This window comes from Ornithodoros turicata, chromosome 7 (assembly GCF_037126465.1).
Source record: "Ornithodoros turicata isolate Travis chromosome 7, ASM3712646v1, whole genome shotgun sequence".
In the NCBI taxonomy this organism is placed as follows: Eukaryota; Metazoa; Arthropoda; class Arachnida; order Ixodida; family Argasidae; genus Ornithodoros; species Ornithodoros turicata.
In genome coordinates, this window is record NC_088207.1 from 9,360,839 (window position 1) to 9,386,275 (window position 25,437).

At 44.5% G+C, this 25,437-nt stretch overlaps 1 protein-coding gene across 4 annotated transcripts in view; it reads left to right on the forward strand.

Annotated features, from left to right (window-relative positions):
- Window positions 1-25,437, forward strand: part of LOC135400193 (protein cordon-bleu-like) — a 205,289-nt gene that overhangs the window by 175,431 nt on the left and 4,421 nt on the right. For 3 of the 4 annotated variants that reach the window (XM_064631935.1, XM_064631936.1, XM_064631939.1), the window contains exons 5-9: window positions 3,394-3,503; window positions 6,433-6,763; window positions 11,226-11,432; window positions 13,822-14,004; window positions 20,829-23,182. In XM_064631935.1, coding sequence (XP_064488005.1) covers window positions 3,394-3,503; window positions 6,433-6,763; window positions 11,226-11,432; window positions 13,822-14,004; window positions 20,829-23,182 — 3,185 coding nt within the window. The remainder of the gene's footprint in view (window positions 1-3,393; window positions 3,504-6,432; window positions 6,764-11,225; window positions 11,433-13,821; window positions 14,005-20,828; window positions 23,183-25,437) is intronic. The other variant, XM_064631938.1, reaches the window with a different exon arrangement.

Consider the following 25,437-nt stretch of genomic DNA (forward strand, 5'->3'; position numbering starts at 1 on the left):
CAAGACTGGGATACTCTCAGGAGCACTATAGGATAATGTGAAATTCTCCAGTAAATCTGCTTTCATTTCTCACTCTTAGAAGTGTGCAGACGTTTACACTGGAAACGGATTCTCTCTTTTGCGGTTTTCAACCTCGGCCACCAGCTTGTCATTTTCCGTCTCTCATTTTTGATGTTTTTTGATGACGAACAATGGGTGGCGTGGTATAAAAAGCAAAAAATATAAAACGTCATGTGCCACTAAGTGTAAGACTAAGACAGCCGACTTTGAAAGGAATATCCAACAGTGGCATTTCCTTTCGCAGATAAATCATATACTATATATTGCTTATCTTGCGAACTTCCGCATATGCAAGAGTCCTCCTAGCATCGCAGTCAAAACCAAGGGTGAGGAACCTAAGTTTAATTCAATTTCATGTATAAGTAACAGACCAGTGACGAATTCCTTGGAGTATAAGGATACAACGAAGGTAGCGTCCATGTTTCCTACTTAGTGGATTTAAAACATCCACCGAAAGTCAAGCACGCGCTGTAATATGCCATCACTTTTCTGTATTTTCCACGGAAATGCTCCGTGCAGCATCCTGTCAGGGACCTTGCACGGATGTTCATGGCAACGAGGTCACAATGAAAGGTCTGGCAAGCTATATTTTATCGCACATTGAACCCAGTGCATGGAGTATCCGTTGAAATCATTCAATTTGTATTTGTATTCCTGTATTTTTGTATTTTCTCTTTCTATTCTACTATTCTCTTTTTGTAATATTTTGTAGTTCATACATGATGACTGCTGATTTGGTTCAATTTGGTTATGACAAACAAACCGAAACACTAATTAATGGGTGCAGGCATAGAAACGCACATCGCATTATTAAACTAATTTACTTCTCCTATATATGTCCTCCGGCTGGCGGCCGCAGGATGTACGCAAATGACTATCACTGGAAGATCCCATGATGACACTCTCCGGATCTCCTCCGGACATCCCATCACGGACGAGGACGCGATGACACTTTGAGGACGTCCTGAGGATCGCGAGTGTTCTTGGGGGCATTACCGAGACAGGAGAAAGGCTTTATCAGAACCCCAAACAGCCGAGTAGCAGACATTTCTCTAGGCCAATCAGCGAGCATTCACCTTATAGCGTCAGCGCGAGGTTCCAGGCAGATCACAGGCTGGTACTGCTCTTCACCACCGTTCAGCACGGTCGCTTTTTGTGGCGTATTTTAAATTCAATTTCTGTGACAATTATGACTCTGTGGTGTGAATTACTTCGCATGGTGCATCTTACTGGCCTACTTAACAGTTTTATAGGAAGAAAACTGGGTGTTAAAAATGACTTCTGTGCTACTTTAAGGGAAGAACGGCATGTCTAATAAGCCCCGCCCGACTCTTGTTCGTGTTGGCTGCAATAGTCAGCCGCATCACCCCTACAACAACAACAACAACTTTATTGTGAGATGATGAATGGAGAGCTTCATCGCCAGGGGCGATACTCTACCCCATTGCTGGTTGTGACGCGAGGAACGGGGAGGGGGGGACATCACCCCTGTCGCGGTGCTCTGGTGCGACGGGACCAGAACTATAAGCCCTATAGGTGACACATGCTGCCGTTGCAGTAGAATTTCTCCAGTGGGGAAGCGACTGCATTATGCGTGTGTCCCTTGTGTGCACGTCACTGGGGTTTTATGTTTTGATCAATTATAAGGAGCAGCGGTGGTAAGGTTCGTGGACTACATTTTGTGCCATTCATAGGTAGACCCTGAAGTTTTCGGGTTTTATATTTTTCCAAATTCGGGGGGTAGAAATCGGGTCAACAAATTGATGTCGAAAATTCATGCAAATTCGGGCAGAAAAATTACCATCAGACTAAGTTCGGGGAGAAATTGGCCATTATTGTAGAATAAACGTTCACTCTACCGTTTATCCAGAGTGCCAGAAGTAAGGGGCAGTCGCATATTTTGTGAGAAACTAGTATGTCGATGCCTTGAGGCGCCTAGCCTAGGTGGAGTTTTGCAGGTAGAAATCGGGTTTAACCCTAGATAGATGAACCTCAATTCGGGGTGCAAATTCGGGGAAAAATAGGGTTTAACCCTAAAACATCAGGGTCTATTCATAGGTTGAATACTGGTATAAAATCAGATTTGTGCCATAAATCAACAGCTCAAGGATACTACAGAATTAATATTGTAGAGAACACATTGTTTTTTAATTTTTCATAATTTGCTGAAACAAATCTTCCGTTGAACATTCTGGACATGATTTTTAAGGACTTCGTACAAGCAAAAGTCATGGTGTCTGCAGCAGCTGGAGAAATATGGTACTTGATCTTGGGAAATACTTTGTGTAGGCCCCCATGTTTTCTGCTTTTGTGTTCCCAGATTGTTGGGTAAAGAAGCTGTACAATTGGGTAAAAACTAGTGGTGTCACTTGAAATGGCAGATTCTTTAGCAAAAAAGAAGCACACAGGGGATGGTGAGAGAGAATGCAGAGTGCAGTGTAATTGGTCTTCACCTGTGCCTCTATAATTTGCTAACCTTGCATTAAGCAAGTTTGTACTCAGGCTTTTCTAAACTGACAGTGACACAAAGACTGGGGGAAACTGTGTTGCCATATTTAACCCTAAAACAGGAGGTTCTATACGTACCATATTTTCTCGAATCTAAGACGACCCCCCCGAGTTCAGGGTGCACGATTTTGAAAACACTACAGTAAAATGTAAACAGAGATTGGGAGGCAGTATAATGTTTGGAAATGATGGACAATACCATTTATTCATCAACACTTTCTTCGTTGCTATCTGCCCACAACTCATTGCATTCCATTCTGCTCAAAGCATTAGACGAACCATACTTTTTAAAAGCGCTCATAACAATGCCATCAGGGCACATCACACCAAGTGTCCAAAATCCACTGGTCTGGTACAATTCTTGGTCTCTCCTTGTTGCTTCAGTAATCTTCTAACATTTACTTTCAATGCTTGAAACTGCCTTGCCGCAGCCAAATTGTTGCCACATTCAGTGGCGAAAGCGATAACTTTGCGTTTGAACGCAGCAGTGACTCCACCATGACAGTCAGTCCCCATTTGCATTGCTTCGTTTTATTTTGCGCTGACTGGCACTGAGAACCACAACACGTAGCATCAGTCGCGCCCCACTATTGGCCCGATCCCATCGTCCGCTGCTGCCTCTCCTCTGACCTCGTTGTGGCGGGCATATTCGAATCTATAAGTCGACCCCCTACTTTGGAACGCTGGATTTTGGGGAAAAAAGGTCATCTTAGATTCGAGAAAATACGGTTTATTTACCCTTATTCGTAGTGATATTTCGCGCAGAAAATTCTGGTGTGTAAGTAACCTACCCTGTCTGCACCTAATGTCTCCAATGTTGTGCAGCCCTCGCAGCAAGTATCCAGAACACTGCAACAGACCTGATCAGCTATTCCATGAACAAGGAGTGCAAAAAAGGGATCATTAGCCTTCTCACACACCACCGCAGCAAAGGGGTAAGCATGCAATGCTCACTGATTACTACACTTTGTTGTTTCTTACTGCCTCACTATTTATTCACTCGGTGAAGTCTGGCGATATGCTGCCACTGATGTTATCTGGTGGAATTGAGCTAAATCAATGTGTGCTTGAGCTATGAACTTCTTGTTGTTACACCGATGGAACCCACCCACTTGTACATTGCATTATTAGTAGAGCTTGAAGTTTTAGGGTTTTACCCGATTCTTCCCCAAATTTGCACCCCAAATTGAAGGTTGCCCCTTTAGGGTGAAACCTGATTTTCGCCCGTCAAATTGCCCTCACTGAGACGTCTATAGGAATGCACAGTAACTTGTTTGGCAGCAGATACAGTTACATCACGGTTTGTACCAAACCAGTACAGTTTGCTTGAATAGCTGAACCAGATTTCTCCCCGAATTTAGCATACTGGAAGTTTTTTTTTTACCCGAATCTGCATGAATTTTGAGCGCATGTTTATTTACCCGATTTTGATTACCAGATTACAGTCGAGCCTGTTTATAACGATATTGACGGGACCGCGAAATCTGATCGTTATATCAGAGTATCGTTAGAAACGAGCTTTCGGAAAAATGGTGCTCGGGTTCGCGTAAACGAAGTAGATCGCCACAAGTAGAACACCGCTGAACATGCGCGTTTGTTGGGAGCACAGAAGCATTTTATCTAGCTTTAAACTGACTCAGCTGCGCGTCGAAAGCTTTTGATAACATAACCGCCGATATCGTGTGAGGCGCCGCACCTTTTGAGATCGACGACCTCATCCATTTCTCGTCATCCAATGCCGTAGTCATCATCATTCTCACGGTCGGGACTGTGAGGTCCATCAGAATGCGCCTCCGCCACGGGTAATCCGTCGACGCGTGTTTGGGTAGTGACACGCAACTGTCTACCAATATAGGAAGGGAGTTGCCTCAGGACAGAAGCCGACGATATTTCGAACAGAGGCTGTTCTTCTTCTGGGCACTGTCCTCATCATTGACACGGTATTTAAAGGGGTAGATGTGACGTGTTTAAAGTGTAAAACGTGTTTAACGTGATGAGGACGGTGCCCAGAAGAAGAACAGTCTCTGTTCGAAATATCGGCGGCTTCTGTCCTGAGGCAACTCCCTTCCTACATCTCTACCAGTTTGCTGGATTTCTACCCATCTATGTCTGCCAATATACGTTTTCGAAGCCGCGGTACTTCACGCGGTTTTGCACCAGTATGAAACCCGTAGAGCGCATGTAACTTAGGGTCAAGCCACGTGTCTTTCCTCGTCAAAAAGCGTCTCGGAACCGCGGATGCCATCGTAGCAAGCACGCTGCAAAAGAAGAGAAAAAGCTGGAAGACGAGAGAACGATGTGGAGAGGGTGCAACCTCCTCTGCTTCTCGCGAGCTCCTTCCGCCCTTTCGAAGTTGCGTGCATTGCAACGCACGCATTTAATCCCCGGCAGTCATGCGCGGATAAACGCACTGCGTTCTCACTTTAGCGGGCACAGAGGCGAAGGCTCTTGAAAATGCCAATGTAATTTGTTTTCAGTGAAATGGTGCAATCTTGCTTTCTAATTTTCATGCGTTCTACCGGCTGCCGGGAGGATTCCGATCGCTATATGCGAGCAAGCGCTTTTGCGGCGATCGTTACATCGATGTTTTGTTTACATGTAGTTCGATGGGAGAGCTGACGGGAACCAACAACTTGATCGCAATATCGGAGTTATCGTTCTATCGAAGATCGTCATAAACGGGCTCGACTGTATTATCGGATTATTTTCTGACCTGAGCTGTTTCGATCCTTGCCTGTAAATAAATATTTTGGAAACAATGAACCTCTTGTATTTTCACAATCGCGCGAGCGTGGTGCAAGGCATGGCGAGCCATGACGCGTCTCCAATGTAGGAAGTATGCGCTGTCAATGCATCAAGCCCTCATTCAGAGCGGCCCCCTTTAGTTCAAAATCTGCTTTATTCGAACAAATCTTATGCCACCTTCGAGTTCGGATTAACGGGATTGCACTGTATTAGCAATAAGAAGCAGATTCATTAAACTGAAGCAATTAAATGGCTGCCTAAACTTGATGGTGCCACATAATGATTTGCTTGTGCCCCACCAACACTGAATATCCTCTGGATGTACGAATAATGTTCTAACGAATTTGCACGTCTGATGGGTATCTGATGGATGATATCGAGCTGACGTACGAATCTGTTAGGACGTTATCGTATCCAGATCAGTCGTATCATATCCAGATCGTATCAGTCGTATATTCGGAGGATATTCGGCGTTGTTGGGGTGGAAACTGTCGCAATATTACGCGTACCTACAACACTAAAAGCATGTATTACTACAGTAAAGTGTTCCAGTATTCATGGTAGTGACATAGTGTGCATTTACTATTGAAATAAGGACTCATTATATGTGATAACTTTCAGTATAGCTGATTAGTTTTATGTCTGAAGCAAACTTGTATAAATTTTAATGCAGAGCAGTATTTGCACCCAGAAATAAGTATAATTAGAGCCTGAAGTTTTAGGGTTTTACCCGATTCTTCCCCGAATTTGCACCCCGAATTGAAGGTTCACCCTTTAGGGTGAAACCCGATTTTTACCCGGCAAATTCCCCTCACTGGGATGTCTGTAGGAATGCACTAACTTACTTGTTTGGCAGAAAAATGCAGTTACATCACCGTTTGTACCAAACCATTACAGCTAGTTTGAGTAACTGAGCCCGATTTCTCCCCGAATTTAGCATACGGGGAGTTTTCTCACCCGAATTCGCGTGGATTTAGTGCACACGTTCATTTACCCGATTTTCACCTACCAAATTTAGAAAAAAATATTTCCCTAAAAACTCAGCCTCTAAGTATAAGACAAGAAGTCTCCCTTCCCCAGGCCACTAATGCGAAATAATTTCATCTCTCGAAAATGCAGAGCCTGACGGGATCGAGCAGTGACGGCGTAAGCAGCCGTGGGACATCCCCAGTACGCATGGATCCCCTGTGCCAAACAATCGCTCCCAACCCTCCCACTGCTCCTAGCCGTACTTCAACAAAGAAGCGTCCAGCTCCACCACCCCCGGTTGCAAACCAGGTACCCGAGGAACCCCAGGTGAAAGCAGTGGCTGGCAGCAGCAAAGGAGAACAGCAGGAGTCCATTCGAACCCATTCGCGGCAAAGCTCAGATTCCAGTGGCTACCACGAAGCCTCCGTGCTCAGTGACTTACCAGAAACACCTTCTCCCGAGGCTGTCTGCAACAGCAGTGGTAAGACTTGACTCGTAGAAGAAAAGAGCTTGCCACTTCTTGTTATGTTAATTGATGTGACGGCAGAAATGTCTCCGTTTGAGGTAGGGCTCACAAGAGATCGCATGATCATTAGACCCTGAAGTTTTAGGGTTAAACCTGATTTTTCCCCGAATTCGCACCCCGAATCGAGGTTCACCGGTTTAGGGTTAAACCCGATTTCTACCCGCAAAACTGCACCTAAGCTAGGCACCTCACGGCAATGGCATACTAATTTTTCACGAAATACACGGTTGATCTCAACGTCTGATACTGTGGATAGGCTGTACAACGAACGTTTCTTCGACAATAGAGCCCGATTTATCCCCAAATTCAGTCTGATGGTAATTTTTCCGCCCGAATTTGCATGAATTTTCGACATCAAGTGATTGACCTGAATTTTACCCCCCGAATTTGGAAAAAAATAAAACCCGAAAACTTCAGGGTCTAATGATCATGTAGGATCAGAAGTTAGAGGGCTTTGGAACGTCATTGGTCCATGTGGCCTTTCCAGTTCGTAGGTTTCATCTGTAATCAATTGGTTCAGCTGTGCAAGGCTGTGCAGTGCCCTGTGCAGTGCGGTTGTTCTCAGTTTCCCATTGAGTGGCATAGTGTTGAACACTCAGCTGGTGCGTAGCTGTTCTGTGTCATCTTTGTCCCTGTCCCGCTCCTCAGATTAAAGGAATTGTGTTACCCCCTTGAAAGAGGTGTGTTTCGAGGGTTTGACCCCCCTCTCCCCTTCCATCCCTTTAGTAATGCATTTCACGAAGGCAAGAGGAGTGGGAAATCCTCCTCCTCGTGTAAAGATCACATAGAACCCCCCAAAAAAACATATTTCTTGCTATGCTGCTGCTTCCATTGACCTAAATGTGTCATGGGAGACTCTCGTGATCGATTGATTGTTGTGATTGTGAGCGATATGAATGGATTACTGGTAGAGATGTGCGAATATTGAAATTTTCGAATACGAATATCTGCAAAATTTTCCTTCGAATATCGAATAGCCCGTCATAGTCGACAACGGCTTCTAAGAGTAACATTTAAGCCCTCAAAACCAGCATGGTCACAGTTGCGTTCTGCTGATCCTTAGAAAAATGTCCCCGGGCCATGCAGGAATATGTATTAATGTACTGGCTTAGCACAGGGCATGCATGCCTGTTTGCGCATGTACAGTCAAGTTATTTTTGCGATGAAACAATCTGCTGTTCTCATGAGGCAAGCTGAAAACTGTAGAACACTTCCACTTCAAAAATCTCATCTACAGTGAACACAGTCTGCGTTGCCGTTTTAAGCACTCATGAAACATGTACAGAATGGATGGAAAGTGCAATGACATGTTCAGAATGTGCTGAACATTCTTCTTACACTGACAATGCCTTTCGCACTTGTCCTGTAGGCAAGAAACCGCATGGCTTCATGGTGCTCTCATGCGTGACATCACGCGATGCCTCCGTTACTGACATTAATGCATGCTTTAGAACAGCCCCATTCATTAGCGCAGTAAAACCGAGATGCTGTATGGCTGTGCTTATCACCCGTAATTGTTTGAGTGCCGTTTGCGTTCAGTGCAACTTTCATTTCACTGTGAAAATCTGCGAGCGTTCACCTCAAAACTTTGTCGCGCTGGCGTCGACGGGTGCGAGTCGCGCCAGGCCTAAGGTCATGTGCATCTTGCTATCATGCACTATCTATTAGTGCAGTTTCAAATGACTGCAGCATTGTTGTCATCCTAGTTGACACTTTTAACGTGCAGTCACACTGCGCCGAAGTTTGAGAAACTGTGTTAAAATATCGTCATGTCTAAGGCCCTTCTTTTTCTGCTGTGGCAAATCCTGAATTCCGCAGCAGGGAAATATGAATTCCGCATTTTTCCGCGGTAAAAGGCAAATTGCCCTAGTTCAGACAGAAAATACTCTCTGTTAGCTCTTAGTGTGGAGGACCATGGTGACAACTCCAAAAACTTTTGTGACTTAGCGTAATGAGATACATTGCACTTTCTACTGAGAGGGAGTGACGTTTGTCACTGACTATCAAATTGTACTTGCTAAGTGACCTCTCTGCATGTACAGAGTTTAGTGTCACACAGAGGTACTTGACAGCTATGGACACCAAAGCAGGGGTCAGCGTTTGCATTCCACTCCAGAATCCCAGAGAGTTGAGGGTTAGAGAGAGGAGCTAGAACGTTGTTCCAGCACACAGATGGGGCCATATCACGGCCTGGGGGCCTTATCTGGTTGGAGCATCTATGCTGTAATGCATGCCGACCCGGTGCGAGCAAAGTCTGTCCATCTTGCGCATAAACTGAGTTAAGCACGCGGTTTCTGCAAAATTCTGCGCAAAACCTCATATTCCGCGGCGGACCCACAATTCCGTGAATTTTTGCAGAATCGCGGAATCGCAGAAAAAGAAGGGCCTTAGTCATGTCCCACTCTTCTATTATGGCCGTCATTGCACCATGATTTGATTACGCCGACTACCACAACTCAAAACCGAAAAAACTCATTCGAGACACTGGTTTTGGCCATGCATGCAGTCACACGATGAACGGCGGTGTTCTGCTCAACAGCAACCAAATTTCGACATGTAGCAGGAATCTTGCCAAACTGGTGGCTTCAGATGAAGGTTCAGAGTTTGTTGGCAATCCACAAAAGCTGCGACTGCGCTGATGGTGCATGCGGCATACTGCGGTTTCGTGTTTGGCTGGGGCTGACCTTAATGGTGGCTGAACAGCGCTGTGTACAAGTTTTGGTTTCCAAACGTGTAGAGACGCGTTCGCAGATGAGCATATCTCAAAAGCTCCACACGGTGCTTTGTAACTCTCCTAGTATTCATGTTCATCGCCGTTACCGCAATACAGTGGACTCCTTTTAAACGGAACTCTGAGGGAATGGAAATATTGTTCCATTTATCGGAAGTTTCATTTAAGCAAAGTAGTACACGGATTTCATGAAATGCAACTTTATTTCGAGATAATCAACTTCCACTACTGCAGGTAGCGAGGAAAAAAAGGATTAACAGCTGTTCTCTTCGCATTTTTGGATTTGTTTACAAAATATACCTGCATGCCTGAGGCTTGGAAAAAATTTCATGCACATCTCAATCATCTACAATGAGGTTTATCCTTCTGTTCTGCCGTGTAAGCAGCGCATCCTCTTCCCGCGTCCAGATTTCCGATATTACCTGTGCGTATCGTGTGGCATCATCCACATCACCCTTCGATGCACGGCCTGCTATGACGACAGCGTTGACTTTGGCATATCAAATTTCACGGTTTCTATTTTTGATTTGCTATCGCGATCATGTCCCCAAATTATCCGCAACATTGACGCAAGCGAAACCCCTTCATGTGGCTGTGTCTTGACAGACTTCATGAAGACACATGTGGACGCGAGCTAAGCCTAACATTGTACGAGTGACTGATGGATTGGATTGCACTGGCTATGACTTCCACCCAGGTTGTGAGACGTGAATGGTAATCTTCCAGGTTCGGCGGCATCTCGGTACCCCCACTTTGTTCCGTTTACCCGAAGTACATAAAACGGGTTGTTTCAGTTGCCCGAAGATTTTTATCATTGCATGTATAGGAAACCAACCAAAGGTGACCCTATTGTTTCATTTAGTGGGAGTCCACCGTATTCTAAATTTTTGAATGTTCACACACCTCTGGTCAAATCTAAACTAACTTGAACGTACTTGCAGGTAAAATATCTGTTTTATGTGTGCAATCGTTAACAGCAGCGCAGTCAACTGGTAGAAAGCTTAACTGTCCCTGAATCAGTCACACATCCATCATTATAGGATGAAAACTTTCTCTTTCTGTCGTAACAACCTCATCTTAATTGTCACGCAGAGTTGCCGTACACTTTGCGCGCTTTATCGTGGTACGATGCTAAATTGCTCCATTTTCCGAGATAACCTGCATTGCTGTAATGTGTGGGTGAGCTGCACCTGATAACAACATTAGGGTTCATTTTCAAACATTAGAGCTTGAAGTTTTAGGGTTTTACACGATTCTTCCCCGAATTTGCACCCCGAATTGAAGGTTTCCTCTTTAGGGTGAAATCCGACTTTTACCCGGCAAATTGCCCTCACTGGGACGTCTGTAGGAAGGCACTAACTTTATCGTTTCGTAGCAGATGCAGTTACATCACCATTTGTACCAAACCACTACAGTTAGATTGTGTAACTGAGCCTGATTTCTCCCTGAATTTAGTGTACTGGAAGTTTTTCCACCCGAATTCGCACGAATTTAGTGCACACGTTTATTTACCCAATTTTTAACCCCCGAATTTCGAAAAAAATATTTCCCGAAAACTTCAGGCTCTAATTATAGTGTATCCAGCTCAGCCCCATTTGTGTCAGCGATTCCTTTAGAAAAAGGCTATTGCCCCTTGGCACTTTGACATCTGCTTCGTTTTCGAAAGTGCTCGTATCTGCATTTCAGGTGCGTGTAGCCTGGACAGCCCCCCTCAGAGCCTTGAAGTAGCCAGGCCGAGAAGAGGGCCCCGGAAAGCTCGACCAAGTAGCATGGCATCGGATGCCTCTTCTGGTAAAAAGCGCCGAGCACCACCACCACCTCCTCCTCCTTCAACCTCCACATCTTCTAGTGCAGAATCAGATGGAGCAGTTGTCCCAGGAACAAGTCCTACAGGTAATACGAGTCAGTCAGTTTACAGTGAAATCTCGATGATGGTAATCTCTTGGGGTTGCCGCAAATACTTCTATCATCTGAAATTCATGGAATAAGAAACAAACTTGAGAGTAAATCAAAGCGCGGTAAATTTCCTCTTTGCTCGCTATCAGAGAATTTAAAATAATGCACAGTGTTTGTTCTGGCGCAAGCGTGAGAGATGCACACAGCATCTTGTGCATTGGAATCATCCACCTCAGCCAGTAAAAGCACTATGAGGGCATAAGTAGGGCATCGGGATTTTTTTAGTTTATTTTATGCCATATTCTGAGGGTGTTTTTTTTGGAGTTTACTATTTTCCCAGAAATCACCGTTTTTCATTTTTAGTTCTTTGCAATTGAGTTTATATCCAGCATTCGGAGAAGAAAAAAACTATGACTGTAAAATGACGTACTCACAAAAAACGATGCCTTGGGAAATGATCGCTCTTGCGCGGCACAGCTTCCAAACAGTTCCAGTACTGGGGATGGGATAAAATGAGTCCAAAATGCCTTTGTGTCGAATACACAAGTTACTAAGGCCCTGTTTCACCAAGCTTGTGGAAGTATGATCTCAGTTCGAGCGTTAACTCGCATCGCTGAAACCTGCCTAAATAGAATGACCTATTCACTGATTCCAATGTTGAGGTATTTCTATGCAAGCATGGCGTTAGTCTGCATTACACTGATGCTTCGGGCATTGGAGTGAATTTTGATCCATAGAGTCACTGTTCCTTTTTGCGGGACTGCTAGCCAGTGATGCGAGGCAGTCTCGACTCGAAAGGAAATGAATTCTGTCAGAACAGTCATCAGAGCATGGTTTTTTTGTTGCTGAGCTCTCGGTTACTGGAACACCCAAAAGCAGAGTTGAGAGCCTTAGAGCAGAGTCTTAGAAGCCCTTATAAGGGCCCTTATAATGGAATAACAACAAAAATATGGAATTGAATATCATGTCATGTATCCTATGATGTGGTATTCAATTCGATATTAGAAGGACAATTTTGTAGATATTTGTATTTGATTTGTATTCAAAAATTTCAATATTCGCGCACCTCTAAGCAACATATAACATGGTATTTACACCTCGATCTTGCTAAAAAATATAACCCCCGTAAAAAGTGAGGCCCTAGTTGTGTTAGAGCCTGAAGTTTTCGGGAATTTTTTTCCCAGTTCGGGGGTAAAAATCAGAAAAACTAACATACGCCCTAAATTCATGCGAACTCAGGTGTAAAAACTTTCGGTATGCTAAATTTGGGGAGAAATCGGGCTCTATTATCCAAACGAACTGTACTTGTACAAACGGTGACGTTGTTGTGTTTGCTGCCAAACAAGCTAGTGTGCATTCCTACAGATGTTTCAGCAAAGGCAATTTGACGGGTAAAAATATGCTTTCACGTTAAAGAGGCAACCTTCAATTCTGGGTGCAAATTCGGGGAAAAACGGGTTAAACCGTAGAACTTCAGGCTCTAATTAGCTCTAGTGAGGTTTGACTGTATAACTAGGGTCTGAGGTTTTTGGGAAACAAGTTTCGCATTAAAATCATGCGTAAAACAAGAGCACTCAATTCGGGTGTAAAATTTCTGGAATGATTATGATGTACAGGTAAAAATCGGGTTTATTAGCCTCGTTATACATATCACAAATGAAAAAAGAAAACCTCTCCAAAATGAGGAGTGCGCTAAAAGGTCCAAGGTGAATCAAACCTGCAGACACCAGTACATTCTAAACACTTGTTCACAGAAAGCATTGCACTCATCTCCAGAGGGTCGGAGCACACCATTACCTTTCATGCCTCTACACATAGCCTAGCTGTAGCTTGCTCAAGGACTGGTGATTCATCGACCATTAGGCTTCCGTTAGCTCCTGATATCTTTCTTTCCAGAACTATCATTTGCTTCTCGAACACCTCCTTGTGGTGCTTGTAAAAAGTTGCTTGACATGGGTGTTGTTTCGGCCACGGGGTGGTATGTCCGGAAACTCGAGTACTCAATCCCCAGCAGTTTTCTTCCTGCGACCCTCCGTTACTTCATAGGATGAGATGCGATATGATGAGATGGATGTCTCCTCCTTCTGTTGGTGGTCCCTCCCTCTCTCCCATAATCATGGGTCATAGTTCCGGGTCGAGCGACAAAAAGCCCCCGATTCGGGAGAGAAATTAGGCTTTACCCGAATCACTAAATGCACGATTTTGGGGATAACTTCGGGGAAGAATTGGGTAAAACCCAAAAACTCTCTGTCCTAACAATAACTGTTGTACATAGGCTTGCATATCGTGCAGTGCAGTTTTAGCATTTACAGCTGCTTCAAACAGAGCCATTTTCCTATCCTAGGTGCTCATTCAAATGACTCATGCAGGTTCTTTTATCCTACAGTATTCCTAGATTTGGATTCTGCCGCTGCCTTGAGATGCGCAAATGAGGAAGGACCAGAAGAGTGCTCAGAAAATGACTCGGTCCTGTCGACTCCAAAAGGTGACTTTGAATGTGGACGACTGGTGTTTCGGGGCTCTACTAACCCAACACCACGACCCAGACTAACACTCCGGCACAAGAAAGGTGCATACAATTGCCCTCTCTTGTTTCTTTACCTCTGTGTGTGTCTCTCTCTTTTTTTAGTGAATGTAAAACACGTTGTACTTTTGCAAGTATCACAGCCATAGGCTAAAAGCAGAGCTCTGCGAATATCGAAATTTTTGCATCTACTAATCGAATACGAATATCACATCATAGGATAAAGGTCTCTATGAAGGCAACAATTAAGCCGAAGAAACGAGCGTGGTCACAGTTGTGTGCTGCTGATTCCTAGAAAAATGCCACTTAATTAGGTGTGTGCAAATACGAATGGAATATTTCCGTTATTCTATTAGATTCCTATTCAAAAAATTCATGTTCAGTTTTTTTCGAATACAGTAAAAACAGCACCCAGCGGGTTTTACCTCGCTTCATGAAATGATGTACCCTGTAGAACGATCGCTTTCACTTTCACCGTCAAAATACACATTGTTTCTATGGAGAATGGACCTGCGAATAACGATAAAGTTCGCCATTCTGAGTATTCCCACAGCGATACCTGACGCCCACAAGCTCACGCATTGGCAGCGCGCTGTCTGGCGTTGCACCCTTCCGCGGACCTTTTTAACGTTTTTTCACATGCGCGTCATATCCTAGTCCGTACCCATATCCTCCAGTGAACCACGCTCGGCGCGCGTAAACAAATCCACGTGGGTAGCTGAGAGGAACCGGTCCATAGTGGGAATGGTGTGCGTGCACTGTCCGAGCGGTCTCTCACTTCTTCACTGTCATCCCCATATGTGCCATCTAATGAAGGCCGAGATGCCCCCGCCCCGCGCTTCACACCTTCGCACCATTTTGGCATGGAGGTGCTGCACGGGAATTTAAGATTCCCTTCGGAGACGGTCAGTCGTACTCTGGTGACCTGCTGTTCACAACATTTCTGCTGCCGCTTCCTGCTTTGACGCACTATCGGTGCCTGTGTCAATGATAGCGTCCTAGCTGAAGAAACAGAAAGCGATAGACTTGGATGTTAAGTTAGCAATCTTCGAGGATCTTCACCGCGGAAGTGTGGCGTCCATCGTGTGAAAGCACAGCATATCACAATCGACAGTGCGAGCACGAAGCGCAAAATGATCCAAGAGCGTACGGATGAAAAAGTTGAAGACGCATGCTTAAGCGCGCTTCATGCTGTCGACATTCTCAAACGTTCTCAAGAATTTTAGCGTAGAGCGGATGCTGCCTTGCTCAGTTGCATGCTGCCTGGTCGGCACAGTTGAACGTGATGTTGTGCGTATCTGCAACGGCAGCCAAATGCGATCAGAGCAAACCAGCTATTTTCAACCAGCGACTTCCTCACGCTGACTTAGGTCAGCCTTCCTGTAGCGATATCCCTCACACAACGATTACATTAGGCTAGTTCCATCTCAAATTGAACAATCCGATACACTTGATGTGTCGAATGAAGGGGAAAAAAATATATGTTGAAGCCATCGGTCAGTTAGGAGAAATAAACGCTTCCGGAATTCTCTGCGCTGAGCGGTTCGGGAAATAGGAGAGGAGGAAAAAGCTGCCTCTCAGAAGACTATGTCGTCGCGTGCAGGTTTGAGCGTTCCCTACAAAGCTATTTCTTGTCGCATTGTAGTAATTTCTTGATCGGGCTTTAGACCACCTAGGACACAATAGGCTCCTGGGTTGGCAGTGCTATGTCGTTTTTTCTTTGTCTGCAAAAAAAATATCGAAGATGACTCAAAGCGCCGAAAAGCACTGCAACTTTGCAGGCGATGTAAAAAATTGATAAGATGGCGTTTAAGATGGCTTTATGGCGTTTAATTTGTCATTTATGGGGCTATCGAATTATATATAATTTGTTACTCCACTCCATCATGAACGTAAGTGATACCCCTTTAACGATCACCATACCACCCAAAAATGACGAATTTCGGAAGCCTTTATCTAAAAAAAGAAAACCCACCAAAAACTATTTACTGTACATATTATGTCGGGAGAGATGCAGCGACTACCAGCATTCTTTAAACATTTCCTTTCCTACAGCTCCATGACCTCGGACGGCGGAAATCGCACAGAGGAAAGTGTCGTTGTGTAGCGTCTTACGCACACATTCGAGGCTAATTTATGGTGCCTTTTGTGAACCTTGCCGAAACAGCCCGACCGGTGCCGCTGTCAATATGTTCTCCAGTTCGAGATGCTGACCATGGGAAGGTCCTAGTCGGATTAACTCTCGGAAGACACCTTGCGCAAAGTTTTGCATCATCCTCGACTGCAGAAGTGCGCGGAGTGCCCTTATACGGATCATGTGAAGGCATCTGCATTACTGTACTGTGCACCACACCTACCTCAATGGCCCCTTCGTTGTACAGCGCTGACCGTGTGTATTGCGCTGACTACTGCCTCATACACAGGGGAAAAGTGTTTCGGGTAAAAAACTGACTTTGCTTCTGAGATCGGTGTAGCTGCTATAAAGAATGTGGTTCCAGCGGATCAAAAGGAGTAACAGAAATAGCCTAGCTGTGCAGAAGCTGCTTCAAGTACTTCACTTCAAAGGTGGCTGAATCACGACAAGCAGCAATGTCGCCCACATTTCAAGGAAGCTCGCGGGGTGAGCCGTTTCTGCACCAGCCCGACGTTGTCGAAGAAATCATTGAGTATATATAGAGCCTGAAGTTTTAGGGTTTTACCAGATTCTTCCCCGAATTTGCACCCCGAATTGAAGGTTGCCTCTTTAGGGTGAAACCCGATTTTTACCTGGCAAATTGTCGTCACTGGGATGTCTGTAGGAATGCATTAATTTACTTGCTTGGCAGAAAAATTCAGTTACATCACCATTTGTACCAAACCACTACAGTTAGTTGAGAAACTGAGCCTGATTTCACCCCAAATTTAGCATACTGGAAGTTTTTTCGCCCGAATTCACATGAATTTAGTGCACATGTTTATTTACCCGAATTTTTTTTTACCCCCCAAATTTACCCCCCGAATTTAAAAAAAAATATTTCCAGAAAACTTCAGGCTCTAAGTATATATCAACTGAAGCCATTAATGTCACACCTCTTAAGTAAAGAAGGAAGTTGGTGGAGGCATATGCACAGGAGAAACACTCCCAAATACGTGAAGAAATGGGAAGAAAGACAGGCCGTAAACTGGAGACTGCTTTCGTTCTCGCCTTGCCAGGAACATCCAGGAGTAACTGCCAGGATTGCAGCAAGTTACCATGTAACGTGAGAAGAGCCCATCAAGAAAATCTGAGAAGAACCTGCCATCAAGAGTAACACTTAGGAAAGTGGCTCCTACAACAGCCTAAAGCAGTTCATGACACGAGCATTCTCATCCACCCGGGATGCTCTGCATAACTTACGTTACCTTGTCTTCTTCGCTGTCAAGTTGTTTTTATTCTGTGTACTGTAAATATGCTTCGATATGATCACCGTGAACTAATATGCCTCTTATAAAGACGCAAAAGTATTTTAAAGTATTCTGTTCTTCACGGACCACCAGCAACTGCAATGCATGTGTGACATCCCGCAAAAAAGTGCTAGCACATCTGGTTGCTCCACAATCTACATTCAGCGATTACAACACTGTTATGAACGCAAATGCTCAGAACGCTTCAAACTGTAGCAATTACTTTTCATTTGAAGACAGAAGTTGAAAGTCCCTTTGGAAAATTTGATTTTACAACACGCGGGACACGGTGCCACCACTTGAATGCGCTCCGCGTATAGTGGTGGCAAAAAATTCACAGTGTGCCAACCGATCAAGTCAGACTTTTGATTTTTATTCTGTGCACAGTCTAAGGAACTACCTACAACATATAAAATTTTCGAGGCAAGTTTTTGGTGGGGTTTTTTAGATAAAGGCTTCCGAAATTCGTCATTTTTCGGTGGTATGGTGCTACTTAAAGGGGTATCGCTTACGTTCCTGACAGAGTAGAGTAACAAATTATATATAATTCGATAGCCCCATGAATGACAAATTAAACGGCATAAAGCTCAATCTTATCCGTTTTTTACAGCGTCCGCAAAGTTGCAGTGAATGTGTTGCTTTTCGGCGCTTTGAGCCAACTTCTATATTTTTTGGCTGACAAACAAAAACCGACACAGCACTGCCAGCCCAGGAGCCTACTGTGCCCTAGGTGGTCAAAGCTCGATCAAGAAATTACTACAATGCGACTATAAATGGCCTTGTAGGGAACGCTCAAACCTGCGCGCGACGACATCGTCTTCTGAGAGGCAGTTTTTTTTTTTCCTCCTCTCCTATTTCCTGAACTGCGCCGCGCAGAGAATTTCGAAAGAGTTTATTTCTTCCAACTCACCGATGGCTTCAACATATATTTTTTTTCCTGTTCGTTCGAGACATCAAGTGTACCGGATTGTTCGGTTTCAGATGGAACTACCCATTAGCGATAACCACCGATATCGTTATATGCGGATTTCACTGTATTTGAATTTTTTCGAATTTGCACGCCTCGATTTGTACGTTGCTGTAACAGGAACGAACATGAATAGTACAACAGCTACAAAGCGATGTGCTGAGCTTTCAAGCTTGTTACGCTCATCTGTGAGTGTGTCACTGCCAGGGACTGAAACTAAAATGAATATCAGTTCGGTAAAGGTTAGGGGTTACGCCATTCTAATATTTGCGGTTACCAGTAACCAAACATTTAAACGGGCATTCTTTTTCGGTTTTCTCTAGGATCTATTTGCAGGCTACGTGGATGTCACAAAATGGGCTACAAACTGCAAACGGGTAAAAATGAACATATTGAAAGGGTGGTGCAGTGCCACGTGTAGATGCACTTTTGCCTTTTTTCTGGAACCGGAATTTCACTGCACTGTAGGCCTCATATGAGCGTTCAGAGTTAGTCAGCAATCCACTAAAGCCGCGACTATGCTGACAGTGGACGAAGTGTACTGCGGTTTTACGTTTGGCTGGGGCGGACTTTAAAATGGCGGCTGCACAGAGCTGTGTACTGGTTTCGGTTTCTGAATTCGCATTCGCAGATGAGCATACCTCAGTAGCTCCACGCGTCACATTGCAGCTGTACATGTTCGTCGCTCTTACTGCAACGTACAGATTTCAGTGCGCAGACCACAACATAAGCTGCTACGATATTTCAAAAAATCGAATACAGTAAACCCTCATTAACTCGAACTCCCCTATCTCGAAATATCGGTTATCTCAAATTTATTTTGCATCCCGATCCTTACCCCAATCCTTCCGATGTATTTGGGCCCTTTTAAGTCGAAGCATTTTTTTGCACGCCTACGGATATCTCCAAATTCCATCACTGGTAGGTCATCGTACCTATGGCTGATAACGTACATGCTTTGGTCCCCCAGGCTAGGTGAAGGTCAAAGCCTTTCCGTCCTAGTTACTCACTCTCATTCTTACAACATCTCCTCTCCCCTTTCCAGCCAATGTCACTCCTCCTCCGCCTCTGCATTCATCCGAGCGTCTCAGTTTTGTTTCGTTCTTCGCCGCGTGTTACAGTTTATGGCGTATTACTGAAGGAACGCTTTTTTTTTACGTTTCATAACAAAGTGCAATGTGGTAACATCGTGGCAATATAATTTTCGTTGTTCGCTTAATTCAAAACCCCGCTTATCTCGAAAGTTTTTTCCGGTTTTTACAACTTCGAGTCATCGGGGGTTTACTGTATTCAAACTTTTACGAATATTCAAAAACTTCTAATATCAAGTTTTCGAATACGAATACGAATCGAATATCGCAAATATTCGATTCGTATTTGAAATTTCGATATATTCGCACACCTGGACTCATAACTCATAAGGGACATAAGCAATACGTGTTATACGATGTAAATGTCATCTGGTTATGGGTCCAAGCGCATAAGATGGTGTGATTGTGTGTGATCTGGTGTGGCACCTTTAATGTGCAGGCATGGTATATTTCAGGTCATACTGTGATCTTTTACTTTTCATTAAATCTATCACTAGTCCAGCGTCCATTTGTACTACTATTTCTCGTCTTGTCTGCGTCTTTCACTGCTGGTTTTCTTTATTCGGTCATAGTCATGCGCTGACTCCTAAATAGGTACTGTTTTTGTCCTGTCTGTTTTTGTCCATTGTGTGCTTTTTTTCCTGGAGTTTATGCTGGAGTTCCCCCTTTATGCTGACAAGTGCTGGGAAAAATTTAACTTTACATGGTTGGCTGGTTAGTTGTCGACATGATATTGCCTGGGGTGGATGAGTGCAGAAATTGTGTGCCTTGGGCAGACTTCACAGGCAGCTGTGCCATTTGTGGGGCATTTGCCTTAGAGTGTCCGTGGCAAAACATATAGGTATGCATTGCAGGTATCATTGGCAAAACATATTGCAAATAGGTATGTCCTGAGATGTGTTCAGTAAACGATTAAATATATGAACAGACAAACATTTCCATGGCTCTCAGCCTTCTTCATGAATCTATACCAGCTAGCCTGCACCCTTCTCTTGTTTCACAAACGAATATTTGACCTCCAAATTGTAAGGGAAACAAACAAGAAAATGACAAAACAGAAATCACGACGAGGTTTTACCATAGTACCAACAACATTACGCTGGCAGTTGTATTCATTATATCGACTGGTTGAATATATTAAAACATGTTTTTGAATTTAATGCAGTATGACAAACCCATATCTTCCTATGAAATGGGGCATTTCTAAGCCCTTTAGATTGTACTTAAACACTACTAATATCTCAGAATGTGTTCTATAAGACATTATGACACTCTTCATGTGCTTCAAGGTTTTTAAAATGTGTTGCTCATTTATAACAGGTGAAAGAAACTTGCGTAATACATATGCTATACCTATTCCTTATGAATTCACAATTATTATTCTTTAGGTCAGTCCAGTGTGCAGGCAGAGACGTATGGTGAACCAGAAGATGCAGCCGATGACAGAAAAGTGCCAAGCGACACTAACATTATTCCCGACGAAGCCAGTACAGTTTCACAGCTGTCATGGGAGTACAACATTCCAGAACCACCTTCTCCATTTCGCACCTGCGCTCCAAACAACTTTGATCCTGACAGTGCATCAGACGTAAAAGCAGAGAATGAATTGAAAGAAGGGAGTGACACTAGTCCCGTGCCCGCCGAACAGAGTGGGGTTTTTAATACGGATACAGGTACACAGGAAGACTGTATTGGGAACATTGAGAATGAAAAAAATGTTTGTGCTGTGACAGAAGTGAGCTCAACAGTGCCCAGTTCTAATGAACCACCATGCACTGTGCTTGAAAACTCCAATGGAACGCTAAACTCCTTCGGTGCTCCATTCATTTGCGAGTTGTCGGAAAGTGGTCAACACGCAGAGGTCTCCCAAGAACCCGAGAGCAGTAAAGATGGAGAGGATATCCACAAGTTACGTCCGATCGAAGACCTGAGCGGAAAATTTTGTGTCGAAGAAGAGATCTCCGAAGAAGTACCTGCGAGGGCAGAGGACAAATCTAGCAGGGCACCCGAAACAAAGGATGTGGTGACTTCAAGTCCCGTGTTGGGTCGTGATGATTTTGCTGAGCGCTTGCCAGACAGTGTCGTGAAAAGTGGAAAAGATGCGCAGGAAGCTGGAAAGGAGCATGGAGAGCCATTTTGTGTGACCACCACAACACCGCAGGTATTGGAGCACAGCCGCGGTGAGTCGGAACAAGCGGAAAACGCTCAATCTGTCGGACACGTCGAGAAACAATTGGAGCCACTTTCTCGGAGCCACAGCGTGAACTATGGGCCAATTTCTTTCTCGATCGGCTCGTACGGATCGTACAAAACGGAAGCTGTCGACGACATCTTTTCCGTTGAGCCAGGAAAAGCACCGATGGATCGGTTTAAGAACATTAAGGTAGCCAGCTCCCCACGTGTGAGCACCGTCGAAGAAAAAGTCACGGTGACCATTAATAACTGTCCCGAAGCTCCCGAAAAATGTAAGGCGACTGCGCGGTTGTCACCGGAGAAAACGAAAGCAGAAGACTGTCCCACCTTGGCAAGTTCTCAGGTTCTCACAGTTGCAATAGGTAAAGAAGCTATGGATGATAGGCTTCTGGGGAAGGAATGCACGAATCAGCCAACACTTGCAAGAGCATCATCCCTGTTGGACCTGAGAGACTCGGCATCGAACAACGGTAAACCGAGGGAGCAAGGTGGCCTCGCCGATGAAAAGGACGTTCTTTTGACCGAATATGCAAAACTTCAGCTTCAGTTTGTTGCTTGGCAGCAGCAACTAGCTTGCAACCAGAATTTGCTGGAAAATAAGAAGATAGTACCATGCATGAGCAGCACCGCTCTTAACGGCAGCCCTGAAAGATCAAAGAGTACTTGCGAAGCCGGTGCAACACTTCCCAGGTCCAAACCTTCCCGTCCACTAAGTTTAGTAGTACAGCCTAGTCGACTTCCTTTATCTGGAGCGTCTCCACCGAAAGTACAGTTTGGATCGTGGAAAGAACACAGAGACGACAGTGCTTTCACAACTCTCGGGTCCGAGGACGGCTTGTCTTCAACTTTGGTGAAGTCTCACCAGAAACGTGGAGCACCTGTTGGTGACGTTGGCTCGAAGGCGAAACAAGCTGACAGCCCAGTGAAGCCAAAGACCCTTCCACCACTTAGCAAGGCTGATCCGAAGCCTGTTTTCAAAAGGCCAATGGGAGTTTTAAGTTCTGCTCCAACCGTCCGAGGATTTTCGCAAGAATCTGTGTCAAAGATTGTCGAGGAGATGGCGCACACCAGAAAAGATAGCCTAAATGGAAGAACGGTGATTCCGAGCCCTTCGGTGCCTGATGCGCATGTCCAGATGAGAAAATCGGTACAAAATATTTTAACGTCTGATGTTTCGGGGCAGAACAATGCTGTAGTACACTCTAAACCATTACAGGAATGTGCTAAAAGCACCAGAAGTCTTTCATCTGTAAAGGAGAATGATGTGAAGCGCACATTGCATGATGAAATAACGAAATGTTCACGATTACCTAGTGCGACGACATCAGATGCCAACAAACCAAGTGTCGTAAGAGCCACACTCAAGTCGGGGATGCCTCCTATCAAACAGCAGATGAATAACCACATTGAGGACGACAAGAGGACTACAAATGGTCAAGTGAAGGAAGCAGCCAATAAAGGGAAAATGTTGAGTCCTCCAGCAGCAGACCCAAGGGAGGTGCTCATGAACGAGATAAGAAGTTTCGGAGGAAAGACTTCGCTGAAAAAGGTGCAGTAGACTTCTACTATTTAGTTAGGATTCCTCAGATTAACTGAGCCATATCTAGATCAAGTACTACTCGAAGCAGAGTTGACTTGAATGCCGCTTCCACTGGCGGAGTGATACGAGAGTCAACCTGGCGACACTTAACAGAAATAAAGGGAAAGGGTGTTTCGGCCTTCCCATTCCAGTGAGCGGGGTGTCCGTTGTGCTGCGCCGTTGTGTAAGGCTGCATTATCAATGGAACGCTTCTTAGTGTTTTTGATTCTTCGTCCCATTGGTATGCACCTGATATAAGTTTGTGCACCTGAATCCATCATCCATTGTTTGAGCGAATAAAATGAATGAGAATACAGTAGCTCAATTTTATGGCTAATTTAATTTGGTCAGAACAGGATAAAGGGGGATGCAAAGACACTGGCAATAATTATGGATGGTGGTAACAAAACAGCTTTGATGAGTACTGAAACCAAAAAAAATGAAGCTAGTTGCACGGTGTAACATCTCACGTTTTGTATCCTCGGGCGTTTTCTGAAGTCCAGGGGTTTGGCCTAGGGATGTACGAATCCGAATATTTAAAGTCTAATTGAATATTTGGGGAAAAAAATTCCGAATACAGAATCGAATTATTGAATATATTCATGCAAGTTTGCAGTATGTGACTTTTGCACTAAAAGTTTCCATTTTTTAGCCCATGGCTTTGGTGTCATTTGTCTGGCATTAGCTGTCACAAGAAAGATATACAATTATTCTGCTAAAGCCCCCCCTACTCATTAATTTTACGTGAGAGTGGTTCCTGCTTTTGAGGTGAGCCAACAGTTACTGGAGTGGTTATCTTCATTGCAAAATCGATCAGATAGTTCGAGCGTTTGATATTCGATTCGATTTCGAGAACTGGAACATTTGCGCACCCCTAGTTTTACCACATAAATATTTGTGTGCATGCTGACACACCTTTCACTCAACACCAACCTGTGAACAGTCACTCGAAACAGTTCAGTGGGAACCGGAAAACAGTTGAAGAGTCGATGCTTCTGGTCCTCGCAAAAGTACACTAATCACTGTTTAGAGAACGCTGGGGACATCTAAACTCGAGGTCTCACTCCGCGACAGGGCTATGTTAGATGACTAGCTGGGGTGGTAACGGAAACCTGCCTTATTGATATGTTTGTTGTGTACCACATCCAGAATATATCCCGATAAACGCTCTCCCAGGCTGGCATTCCCCAGAGTCTGAGATTTTCCATTAGAGAGGTTGCTCCGTGCCAGCAGTCAACCGCGTAATAGAGGCATTTAGAGAGCTGGGCCAGGGATGCCCCTCATGGGCCAACGCTAGTAACCAGTATACGAGAGGAAGACAAGCAACTTGTTGCCACCATTGCTTATGTCTTCCTGGTGCTTGTAGATGTCATCTTCGCTGCAAGTGTCTTCATTTGCAGCGGTCCCAACTGGTCGTGAAACCAATCTAAAACTGTGGATAATGAAGGGTGGTCCTGCTGACAACGGTAATTGAGTATGCCTGGCCTTCCCGCAGATTGGCATATGATCACCGATACAATCACTGAGTGCGTTACCACCTGTCTAGTCACCTGCCACGGCCCTGTCACGGAGCGAGACCTTGAGTTCAAAGGACCTCAGCATTCTCGAAACCGAGATTAGTGTGCTTCTGCACGGACCAGAAGCACCAACTCTTCAACTGTTGATGAAGGAACGAATAATCGAGAGACACGGGACACGAAGACAAGCACAAGTCTCTCAGTTATTCGTTCCTTCATCATCATGCACCAGTTAGTCTGCGCCCTATCTCTTTTATCTTCAGCTGTGTTCCGGTTCCCACTGAACTGTTGCAAGTGACTGTTCACATGTTGGTGTTGAGTGAAAAGTGTCAGCATGCGCACTAATATTTGTGGTAAACCCCCTGGACTTCGGAAAACTCCCGAGAATACATAACGTGAGATGTGTCACTGCACAACTCGCTTCTTTTTCTTTGTTTCGGTGCTCATCAAAGCAGGTGTCTTTGCATCCTGCTCTATTCTGACCAAACTAAATTAACCATAAAATTGAGCTACAGTATTCTCATTCATTTTATTCACTCACTCAAATAACAGAATGCTACGGATGACAGATTCGGGTGCACAAATTTATTTCCAGGTGCGCGCCAATGGGACGACAACTTCAATTATGCGATATCTACCAACACAATGCCAGGCACAATCGTCAAAGCACAAAGATGCGCTACGTTGATAATACGAGCTCACATTGTG